The sequence below is a fragment of the Arachis hypogaea genome, chromosome 9 (genome assembly GCF_003086295.3).
Source record: "Arachis hypogaea cultivar Tifrunner chromosome 9, arahy.Tifrunner.gnm2.J5K5, whole genome shotgun sequence".
Taxonomy (NCBI): Eukaryota; Viridiplantae; Streptophyta; class Magnoliopsida; order Fabales; family Fabaceae; genus Arachis; species Arachis hypogaea.
The window spans coordinates 113,985,377-113,998,122 of NC_092044.1; the positions used below are offsets into that span (position 1 = coordinate 113,985,377).

General features: G+C 31.9%; 1 protein-coding gene across 1 annotated transcript; it reads left to right on the forward strand.

Annotated features, from left to right (window-relative positions):
• The first annotated feature begins 1,033 nt into the window (after positions 1–1,033).
• LOC112712123 (protein NUCLEAR FUSION DEFECTIVE 4) lies at positions 1,034–3,162 on the forward strand. Its single transcript, XM_025764924.3, has one exon. It carries the CDS (start codon positions 1,151–1,153, stop codon positions 2,915–2,917), a length of 1,767 nt encoding a protein of 588 aa, XP_025620709.1. The 5' UTR covers positions 1,034–1,150; the 3' UTR covers positions 2,918–3,162.
• The last annotated feature ends 9,584 nt before the right edge of the window (positions 3,163–12,746 follow it).

Consider the following 12,746-nt stretch of genomic DNA (forward strand, 5'->3'; position numbering starts at 1 on the left):
CAATGACGAATTGACGATATGATAAGCTAATCAAAATAATAATGGTCATATTTTGTTTAGGATAAATTATACTTATATCCTAAAAGTTTATCAAAGTTACACATTATTTCCTCTATTCGATCAGGATGCACTTTTTTTTTATTAAAGTTAGATGATAATTTTTTTTTTTAAATCCCACGATCTCATCACCATGCATATAAAACTCTCAAATTATTAGTCCAAAAAAAAAACTCTCAAATTATTTGGCAGGTAATAGAAATTAAATTAAATTTTGATATATTATCAAAATAAAATTATTTTATTATATATTTAATTACATAATGATATATTAATAAAAATAATTATTTTTTATATTAATCGTATAAATAATTTTTTAAAAGAATTGTTATAATTATATGATTGTGTAAAATATTTTACACATCAAAATTAAATTTATGAAAATTAGGTCAAATCAATTTAAATTTTTTTATTTTGTATTGACTAATTACGATTGTAATGATTAGATAATATTATATATAATCAAAGTATAATTATAAATGATGTTTCTAATATTAGCATAAAATTCATAGAGATAAAAATAAAAAGATCAGAATAGCAAAATTTTTTACTCTTCTAACTGCAGCAGTTAACTAGTATTTTTTTTTTTTGAATGTTTTTAGAGAATACGCCAATTCAAATTATTATAAAAAAACATCTAACCCTTAATAAAAAAATCTCTAAAATAAAATAATAATAAATATTTAAAATTATTATAAAATTATTTTAAAGATTTATTTTAAAATTTTAAAATTATTTTAAAATTCATAATAAAACAAATTTGAAATGTAACAAAATAAAATCAGATTGGTTAATTTTTATTGGAACTTTTTAAAATTAATTTTTAATTTAAAACATTTTGAAAACTCGTTCAAATTGACCGCACCTGCTGGAGTTGGTTTTCTAAACTTGTGCAGTTTATCCTTTCAATAATAATAACAATAATTTTATTCTTTTATAAAATTTAAAAAAAAAACTAAAAAAATATATATATCTTCTTAAAAACTCAGCTTACCAAACCCACAGCTATATATTGACTTGAAGTCATGTGCTTATAAAGTTATAATAAACAGCAGACGCCAACTTCTTCATCAGTTGTTGAACTGGAAGAGACATGGCCACAGTTCAAGGATGGGCAGACATGAGGAGCCTCACCCTCCAAGTCATCACCGGCCGCTGGTTCCTCGTCTTCGCCTCCTTCTTAATCATGGCAGCCGCCGGAGCCACCTACATGTTCGGCCTCTACTCCAGCGAAATCAAAAGCACCCTCGGCTACGACCAAACCACCCTCAATCTCCTCAGCTTCTTCAAGGACTTTGGCAGCAACGTCGGCGTCCTCTCCGGCCTCATCAACGAGCTAACCCCACCCTGGGTGGTTTTAGCCATCGGCGCAATCCTCAACCTCTTCGGCTACCTCATGATCTGGCTCTCCGTCACCAAAAGAATCGCCAGACCAGCGGTCTGGCAAATGTGTTTATACATTTGCATCGGCGCTAACTCTCAGTCGTTCGCCAACACCGGCTCTCTTGTCACGTGCGTCAAGAACTTTCCAGAAAGCCGCGGCGTCGTTTTGGGCATCTTGAAAGGCTACGTTGGACTCAGCGGAGCCATCATAACTCAGTTATACTCTGCCATTTACTATGATGATACCAAGGCTTTGATTCTCTTCATCGGTTGGCTTCCCGCCGCAATCTCCCTCGTCTTCCTCCGAACCATTCGCTATATGAAGCCGGTTCGTCAGCCTAACGAGCTCAAAGTCTTCTTTAACTTTCTTTACATCTCTCTTGCACTCGCTGGCTTTCTTCTCGTCATGATCATTATTCAGAAGAGGGTTGACTTCACTCAGAGCGAGTTTGGTGTAACCGCTGCTATTGTTCTTGTCTTGCTCTTCCTCCCTGTCGCCATTGTTGTCTTGGAGGAGATCAAGATTTGGGAGGCCAAGAAGCTTGCCTTGGTGGACCCTTCTCCGGTGAAGATCATCACGGAGGGTCAAAAAGTCAACGCAGAAGTCAAGAAAGAATCGGAAGAAGTAGTAGTAGTAGAAGAAACAAGATGGTGGCAGAATGTTTTTAATCCACCGGAACGAGGTGAGGATTACACCATCCTGCAAGCACTCTTCAGCATTGACATGCTAATCCTGTTCATTGCCTGCATTTCTGGGATTGGAGGAACGTTGACCGCAATTGACAACCTTGGTCAAATAGGAACCGCTCTGAAATACCCAAAGAAAAGCATAAGCACTTTTGTGTCACTAGTGAGTATCTGGAACTACCTAGGACGTGTTTTCTCCGGGTTTGTTTCAGAGCATTTCTTGCAGAAATACAAATTCCCAAGACCTCTAATGTTGACCTTGACTCTGTTACTGTCTTGTGTTGGTCACCTTCTCATAGCTTTCGATGTACCGGATGGTCTTTACATAGCTTCCGTGATCATTGGTTTCAGCTTTGGTGCGCAATGGCCTTTACTTTTTGCCATAATCTCGGAGCTGTTTGGTCTCAAATACTATGCAACTTTGTACAACTTTGGAAGTGTGGCGAGTCCACTTGGTTTGTATGTTCTTAACGTGAGGATCACTGGTCATTTGTATGACAAAGAAGCCAGGAAACAATTGGCGGCGTTGGGGCTAAAGAGAAAAGCAGGGGAACAATTGACTTGTCTTGGTGTCAAGTGTTTTAGATTGTCCTTCATTATTATCACCGCTGCTACTTTCTTTGGTGCAATTGTTTCGCTCTTTTTGGTGGCCCGGACTAGGGAGTTTTACAAGGGGGATATTTACAAGAGGTACCGGGAACCGGCCGCCGCCGAGACCGAATTGGTCGTCGTGGAGGAGAACGGTGGTGCGAAGACAGGGCATCAAGATGGTCATCATCAATCTAATTAGGTAGGTACTTTGGACAAACACAAAATGTCATCAATGTACATCAAAATTAACGTAATAGTATATTGATATGGTCAAACCAATTACCGGTGATATTAGAAAGTACAATATTGTAACATTTTGAGTGTTTTTCTGCTACACATTTTCTTTCTTGCTTCCTTTAATTTAATTTTCCGTGTTGTATACTTTTCAGTTATCATTCATTTACTATGTATGTTGAATTGAAAATTTACACTTTCTCTCTCACATACACAAAGTGACGTGCCCTTCTATTCCTAGCTAGTTCCTATCCATATCCTACTTTGAGCAATTAATAATGACAAAAAAAAAGAAAATTATTGTCTTCTTACGGTAGTAATTGATATAGTTTAATGTGAGCTTTCTCGTTTTCTTATGGTTTGGATAAGGCCTAGCAATAATTTTAGGGAAATGTTTGAATTGAAGACCATAATTACATCCTGCTATATATGTTTTCTTAAATATCATTAAAAAATAAAAAACAGTCTAAAGTTTTGACCAAACAAATCAAATATAAAAATATTATTCACACACTAAAATTAATTATTATGTATTTATATATAAATATATATAATTTATTTTATTTTAATATTTATTTTATATTGATGATAATTAATTTTAATATATAACTAAGATGATTAATTGAATAACGTTATTTTACCGTACCAAGAAAGTTCAATGTATATGCTACATCAATAGGATGTAGAAATATGCATGAATAACCAACAGTTTGTTTAGGTAGATAGGGAAAAGATTAATTTTTTCATGAAAATGGCTTAGAGGAAGAAAGTATGGGAACATGGATGATTTTGGAAAATAAGGAAAATATATACAACTAAAACCCATACATGGTTAATCCTCAGATGTATAGCATATGAAGAATAATTATAAAAGCATATGCATGAAATAAGTGAAACATACATGATACATGCATGAATAACATACCTAGTAGTATAAAAGGAAATTTAAAAATGCAACAAGGGTAGACCAAGTGTGGCAACAAGAGTAGACCAAGTGTGCCGTTATCAATAGTGTTATTTTCTTAATTAGGAAAGTTGAAAGAAAATAATTCCCAAAGGGATTGTACGGAATCAAATAAAACAGATATGATTTTTTCTTTTCCATTATAAATAACCTACTTGACACATCTTAGGTGCTAAAATTAGAGAAATCCTTAAATGCTCTAACAACAAGCCAATTTATTTGCAGCTGGGTACTCACAATAAGATACATAAATTTTTTTAGTACTATTAAAAGAGAGAAAAAATAAGAAAAAAAATCCACATATGACATGAAAATATAATTTTTTTCTACTTTAAAGTCAACATAAATGATTAGTTGTTATAAGTAATATAAATAGAGCATGATGAAATTAAAAAATAAAAATATTATAAAACCTAAATTTTGTCTAAAATCAAATTAAAATATGATGCAAATAATCTTTTTATTAAGTTAAAAATTTTATAAAGTTATTTGGTAAATTATTCAACTTACATAGTCAAAGATTATAACTTGATAAAGATAAATGTAAAAAAAAAAACATTAATAGTCTAGTACACATAACTTGTATAATTTGTGCAAATAGTTAATAATGTATAATTTGTACAAAATTTGATTAACTATTGTAAACCAAATACATTTTCACAAAAAAAAATATATTTTAATAATGTATTTGTTTGTTGTAAGCTAAGTTTCTCTTCTTCAATGTTAGTGGGAGTGAAAATTAGACAAAAAAATTAGTAAGGTATTTTATATGTGTAAATGTGTAATTTTTTTCATGAATTTTTGTAATATATAAGAGAGTATTGATGGTTTTAGTGGCTAAGAGAAGGGGGTTGAATCTTAGCCCCTTTTTTATTTGATTGCACTTACTGACTTGTTGGATCAATTCTGGAAACTTTTAGTCTTTTTATCTCATCACTGCACACGAGACTTTTTCTTTTGTCTCGTCCTTATCCACGAGACTTTTCTTTTTGTCTCGTCCTTAGCCACGAGACTTTTCTTTTTGTCTCGTCACTTGACACGAGATAATTTTGGATTTTGCTCCTGTGAAGTAGAAACAGAAATGGAGTAGAAAGGAGAAGAAGACTACACCAGATATATCCTGGTTCAGCTGCTAAGTGCAGTGCAGCCTACATCCAGTCTCCATCACAAACATGATGGAATTTCACTATAATCAATTTGATTACAACTGTAAAGTGCTAACCCAACTTACAAGGAGATTCCCACAGAATCATGAAACACAACACAGATGTACAAAGGAACTCTAAGACATCTATGACTTTTTCTTTTAATTTTGCATTCTCTGCCTTTTTCTGCTCTATGACTTTTTCATACAAACCTCACTGTTTGCCTTTTTCCATGAGACTCAAGACATGACAAAATTAAATAGAAAAATTACAAAATAGAAAACATTGAAGGAGAAGAGAAATCTGTTAGCTCAGGTAGCTCTGAGAACTCTGTGCCTTGTACTCTCAAATTTTCTCCTTGCTCCAAACAGTAGTTATTCTCTCTTTTTAAAGAAGAGAGAAACCTCCACACTTGAAGCCAACACCCAAACCAACTTCTTCCTCCTTCAAGAAACAGAACCGGTTCGACCACATAGAGAGAGAAGAGATAAACATGCTAAACCCAACATGCAATTACCTCTAGTCCTTTCTTGATCACCATTCTTCATCAATCCGAGCTCTCCATCCTTGGCTTGCTCTCCAAGATGGATTTCTGGCCCTTGATGCTTCATGATGATGATGATTTCATCTGCTTCAATCTCTGTCTTAACCATCACTTTGCCACTCTAGCTACTTCCTGTGGTGGTTGAGCAGAATTAAAGACAAGTCATGCTTCAAGAATCTCCCTGACTGGCCGAATCTTCATCTTCTTTTTTTGAGCATGAAGAGCTCGAGATTACCTCATCAAATCTAACCATATTTGGTGAAAATCTCAGCCACTACATACCTTTCTTTTTCTTTTTCGTGCCATCAACTCGATGGTCTTTATGCATGCAACTTCTTCTTTTTCTTTGTTGATGAGCATAGCGTCCATAGCTTCATGGACAATGACCGAAGAAGAAACAAGAAAGAGATGAGAGAGAATAAACAACTTAGTAGAAAAGCAATTCAATGTGATAAACCACTTTGTTGGTAAAAGTTGCTTTTACTTCCCTAGCTTAGAGTGGCGTGTAGTCATTATAGCCATCAATCAATTCAGCTGAACTTTTCTCTCTCATATTTCCCATGCATTAATTAACAATGTAATAGATTTTGAAATCCATCACATAGTTAAAAGCTTAAATCCGTTGGAAGGATCTTTTGCTTTCTTCTTCACTTGGTTTTGGATCAAGCATAAGTGATTACTCATCAAAAATTAATTCTGGGCTTTCTAGTAACAACATTCAAGCTGGCCTAATTTCCTCTTGATTTCAGACCAATCTTCAATGGTCTAGTAACAAGTATTTAAGTTGGGCTTGTATTATAAAAACTGACCCAAATACCAAAACAAATATTTAGCCATAGGATCAACTTAATTTTTTATATCAATGCTGAATAAATTCACACTTGGGCTTGCATCATATCATTTAATTTTCGACCCAATTAAAGCCTGCATCACAAAATTATTAATTAACACATATTACATGAAAATTAAACCAATAATTTTGTAATTAATTATTTCAATAATGTTTGTTCATCATCAAAATTAAATTAGAGTTTTCCAAACTCATCAAGTATCATAAAAAAATTTTATATGTGTAATTTTGTTGAGAAATTAATAATTTTATCATTTTGTCATATTATTTTTATTATTGTTTAAATTCTTATTAATTTTATCTATTTTTCTTCTAAAAGTTATAGTTGTGTTATTTTGTCCCTATTAATTTTGATACTGAACATACAGTAATATTAGAATTTTATATTATTAATCATCTGCAAACGGATAAGTTAGTGTCAGAATCATGATTACAACAAGATTTAATATCAAGAAATTTAATAGAATAAATTTTTTCTTTGAAAACTTAACATCAAGACAATTTTGAAAAAGGAAATTATTTAAAAGTAATAAAAGATAAGTTTACCGGCATTTCTAATAACAAGTGAAAAGAGATGGATAAAAATATCATTATTAATTTACACTTGATTATGGCAAATCCTGTATTATCAAGCATCTTGAAGAAATAGACAATAAAAAAAATATGAGAAGTACTTATTAAATTATATATCGCTTCACGACAAGATATTTATGAAAAGGAGGCTTTATACTTTTTGGATGAGTGAATTCACATTATTGACATATCATATAAATAATCTTAATAATTTATTTTCACAACGGATAACTATAGAGTGTCAAATTGTAGTAAATGAACGTGCTAAATTTCTTCTCTAAAGTTTACCAGATTCATATTACTAATTCATCATCAACATCATAAATAAAATATTGCTGATCAATTTCATTTTGAGATGTTATTATAGTTATTCTTGAAGAAAAAAACAGGCACAAAAGTAAAGATGATCAAAGAGTTCAAACAAGCAAGAATTTTGTCGATGATTAGAGACAGATCAACAGAACATGATTCTAGTAAGTGTTAAAGTCGTGGTAGATTAAAATTTCGAAAGAAAAACCTTATTTATTACAATTATGACAATAAAAGGCACTTAAAATGAGATTATTGGTTCAACAAAAAGAATATTATAGAAAAAAAACTATTGAAGCAACCACTTCACATAGTTGTGTTGTGAATACCTGATAATGGAGATATTTTATACATCTAAACTGCAATTGATCATGAAAACAATAAACTACTTGTTGATATCTGGCTATTAGATTGGACAGTAATATATTGGATTATGCTACGTATACACTAAAATTAGCCACCAAAATCAGTCATCAATATAAAATACATATTGGAATATAAATACACATTGAAAATAAATAAATCACATATGCATTTATATACAAATACATTAGTAACTAATTTTAGTGGCTGATTTTAGTTTACAAATAGCATTTTTGCAATGGATCCCGCTAGGGAGACAATGGACTATTTGTACAATGGCTATTGAATTATGAAATGAACATCCCTTATACTATTTAGAATAACCATCCGAGTACAAGGGATAATAAACATCTTCTCGAAAAATTAATTTAATTTTTGTGTTCACGAATGATCGAACTCTTGACCTTTCGAATCTAGCACTTTAATACCATGTCATGATACCACTCATCCCAAAAGCTTCAGCTGATGGAAAAATATAACACTAATGATTATATCTCTAATACTCCATAAACCTCCATTGTACACACTGTATAAATATTTCATTGGCTCCTCATATTTTCTCTTTTGCAATATATTATATGATTGCACATGATGAGAGTTTAGCACTTGTGAATCTCTTTTAATCAGCCACTAATATATTTGTATATTAAAATTAACTATTAAAATTAGTTACTAATATAGTGAATCTCTTTTAATCAGCTACTAATATATTTGTACATTAAAATTAACTATTAAAATTAGCTACTAATATATTTGTGTATAAATACATATATGATTTAATTTATTTTCAATGTGTATTTATATTCTAATATATTTTTTATATTGATGACTGATTTTAATGACTTATTTTAATGTACACATAATATAACTCTTTAAAAAAAATATGTACTCATCATGGGATATGATGATGCCTTAGAAATTAAGAAAATTAATATCAAGAAAGTAATGAATAACTAACATATTTAGGTAGAAAATATCATTTTTATGTGCATTAAAATTTACTCTTTGCCAATAAAAAAAATCATGCACACTTAAGGTTGTTTTACAGAACTAAAAAGGTTCAATGTATATACTACATCAATATCATATAGAAATATGCATGAATAACCAATGTGTTTAGGTATATAAGGAAAAAATTAATTTTTTTCATGAAAATGGCTTATAGAAAGAAAGTATGGAGACATGGATAATTTTGAAAAATAAGAAAAATATATACAACTAAAACCCAGACACGGTTAATCCTTAGATGTAGGATATAAAGAATAATTATGAAAGCACATGCATGAAATAAGTGAAATATATATGATACATGCATGAATAACATACCTAGTGGTATAAAAAGAAATTAAAAAAATGCAACAAGGGGAGACCAAGTCTGCCATTATCAATAGTGTTATTTTCTAATTAGAAAGTGTTGTCCAGATTTCATGTTTAGCAAAATGAAATTAAATAAAATATAAATTATTATTCAAAATCTAATATCTGACAGTAAACTTTACTCCTCTTACAAGTATTAGTTTTATATGCATTAAAGTTTATTCTTTGTCAATGAAAAATATCTTAAAATGCGCAAAATCATAAGAATGCAAATGAAAATAAGTTGATTTGATTACGCATTCAAAATACATTTTGCAGTGTTAAAAAGTTGAGATATCATGTTTTGAAAATGATGTGTTGATTTTCGCTTAATCTTAAGAGATACAAATACAGTAGCAGATATTATGGCAAAGACTGCAATGAGAACTTTTTCTCTCCCAGTGAAGCTTCCATTGTCTTAGAAAAAGTTTGAAAATAATATTCAGCGAAACTATCTTTCTTAAATAATTTTTTATTTATTTATTTTTTTAATTATTATTTATTTTCTTTTAAGTCACAAAAAAATACATTTTGCAGAATTCTAGAGTGGTGCATGGACTCATTGAGATCCTTCACAAAAATTCAAAGAATTTAACAACAAATAGCAAATACAAATTAATAAAGACTAAATCTTTATATCCAAGTCATAATTCTAACCAAGTCCAATCAAATCGTTATCTTTCTCTTTTGTTATTATCATCATCAATATTTTGCTAACATCTTTATTGGTTCTGATTTTTTCTAGTGCCATTATTAAATAATTTCGGTTTATTTTTTAGTTTATTTAATGTTAATTTAGATCCAAAACTGATTTTGATGTGTTTTTGCTGATGATTGAGTTTTTTTTTACTGTTTGTTCAAATTTGAACTAATTTCGACTCAGTTGTGAATTAACTGAGGTTCGTTTGATGCTGCTGTTAAGTATTGACCAAATTTTTTATTACTTAAAACATTTTGGTTCATATCTTAGTTTAGTTTAGGTTCAATTGGTTTCGTCTCGCTTAAATTTGCTAAACTTGTTCATTTGTGGTTGTTTAATTAGTTTTTGTTCAAATCTAAACTAATTTCGGATCATTTGTTAATTAACTGAGGTTCAGTTGATGTTGCTATTAAGTATTGACCAAATTTTTTCTTTCCTAAAAAATTTTGGTTCATTTCTTAGTTTAATTTAAGTTCACTTGGTTTCATTTCGCTTGAATTTGCTGAACTTGTTCATCTGTAGTTGTTTAGTTAGATTTTGTTCAAACCTAAACTAATTTCGGTTCATTTATAAATTAACTGAGATTCACTTCATGCTGCTGTTAAGTATTGACAAAATTTTTATTCCTTCAAAAATTTTGGTTCATTTCTGAATTTATTTAGGATTATTTGATTTCATTTTACTTCAATTTTGATGAACTTATTCATGTGTAGTTGTTTGATTAGTTTTTTTTAATATGAACTAATTTCGGTTCATTTCTGAATTAACGAATGTTTACTTGATGTTACTGTTCAGTATTGACCAAATTTTTTATTTCTTAAGAAATTTCGGTTCATTTTTTGTTTTATTTAGGTTATTTGGTTTCGTTTCACTTAACTTTCTCCTCCTCATCTTCCGTTTTGTCTTCTTCTTCTTCTTCATCATTTTTTTCAACTTTTGCTTCTTATTTCATTTTCTCAAAATTCTTCTTGATTTACTCTCTTAAAAGGAATAAAAACCAAGAAGAATGAACATGAAAAAGAATGAGGAGGAACATGAAGAAGAAGGAATAGGAATGCGAAGAAGGAGGAGAAACGTGAAGAAGTAGAAGGAGGAGGAAGAGGCAAGAAACGCATAAATGTTTACGTAGTTAGAGCGTGTATTCACGCTCTACTAATGAAACTGGTTTTTGTTGAGTTTGGACCAACTTAGTTGGATTTAGTTGTCAAAAAAACTTAAATGTGCAAGAGCTCTTTTTAATAATAAAATAACATGTGTTCATGTTGACGAAGAATAGTAGAAAAATAATGATAATCAAGAAGATGAGGAGGTGGATTTCTCATCCTGGAACAACGAGTGGAAGGAGGAAGCATGACGGTAGGAGTAGGAGCGTCATCCGGTCTGGAATCATTAGAAAATGGATAAGGCGGAAGAACAGGAGGCTGCGGAGGGAGACTTGACATAGAACCTGTAGAATTATCACTAAAAAAAGATCAACATTGGGGTTAGTGAAAAAAGGTGACTGAGTAGGAGGAATAGACTCAAAGGAGGAGAATCGAGAAAACATGTGATGCTCCCAGAAGACAACATGACGAGATATACGAATACGTTTAGAGAGAGGATCCCAACAATGATAACCCTTGTGTTCAGTGCCATAACCAAGGAAACAACACATACGAGCCCGAGTTTCAAGTTTACTATGTTCATGAGGCTGAAGAAGAACAAAATAGACACAATCAAAAACTCGAAGAGAACTATAATCTGGGGAGGTACAATAAAGACGCTCAAAGGGAGTAACATTACCAATAACAGAAGAAGGGAGTCTATTGATAACATGAACAACAGTAAGAACAGCTTCACCCCAAGTACGCTCAGGACACGAAGAAAAAAGAAGTATTGCACGTATAGAGTCAAGAATGTGACGGTCTTTGCATTCAGTTCAGTCATTTTGTTAATACGTACCAGGGCAAGAAAACTCAGACAAGGTACCCTGTTCTGCAAGAAAGGTTAAGAGATTGGAATCACGATATTCCATAGCATTATCACGGCGAAAAACCTTAATGATCTTAAAAAACTGAGTTTTAATCATAGTGGCAAAGTTAATATAAATCTGAGGTAACTCATGGCGACTGGTCATCAAATAAACCCAAGTAAAGCGTGAATAATAATCAATGAAAATAACAAAGTATTGAGCTCCTCCCATAGAAGTGGTGGGAGCAAGACCCCAAACATCAGAGTGAATGAGATCAAAAGAAGAGCAAGCAAGAGAGGAATTATTGTGAAAAGATAAAGCAAGTTATTTGACAGTTTGATAAGAAATGCAATCAAAATATTCATTAGGAACCTGACCCAAAATACCTTGAGACACAAGAGGACGCAATTTTCCTAAGGAGCTGTGGGCAAGACGTTGATGCCATAAGTGAAGAGTAGATGGAGAAGAATCAACACAGAGATTTGGTACAGAAGGAATATGAAGATTCTCGACTTCAAACAACCTTTCAATCTTACGTCCAGTCCCGATGACTTGTCCCCTCCGACGATCCTGTACACGACAACTAGAGATAGAAAAAGTGACATCAAAATCCAGATTAACAAGTTGACCAACAGAAATAAGATTAAAGTTTAAGTTGGAAATAAAATAAGTATCAGGAAGATTAAGAGTCGACTGAGAGATATAACCCTTGTGTGTTGCGTGCAAGAGGGAACCATTAGCAGTATTGACAGAAGGTTCATTTGTAGTGGTAGACAGAGACGAAAAGAGATTACGCAATGGAAACATGTGATTAAAGAATCCCGAGTCAAAATACGGAGAGGAGAGAAAAACTTCAACTTTGGAACCCAAAACGAGAAAACGTAAGCCAAAATCGAAAAGTGCTCACCAAAAAACCTTAGGGAGGATCCCATTGTGTGCCACGTCAGCAAAAAGGAAGACACGCGGCGGCTTCGGATTGGAGGGAGAAGACACGCTGGCGCTGAGCTGGAACGCGGGTCGGATTGGGGCGCACGCGGGC

Excerpts from the sequence above, each read along its gene's own strand:
- LOC112712123 (XM_025764924.3), top strand. The coding sequence starts at position 1,151 with ATGGCCACAGTTCAAGGATGGGCAGACATGAGGAGCCTCACCCTCCAA.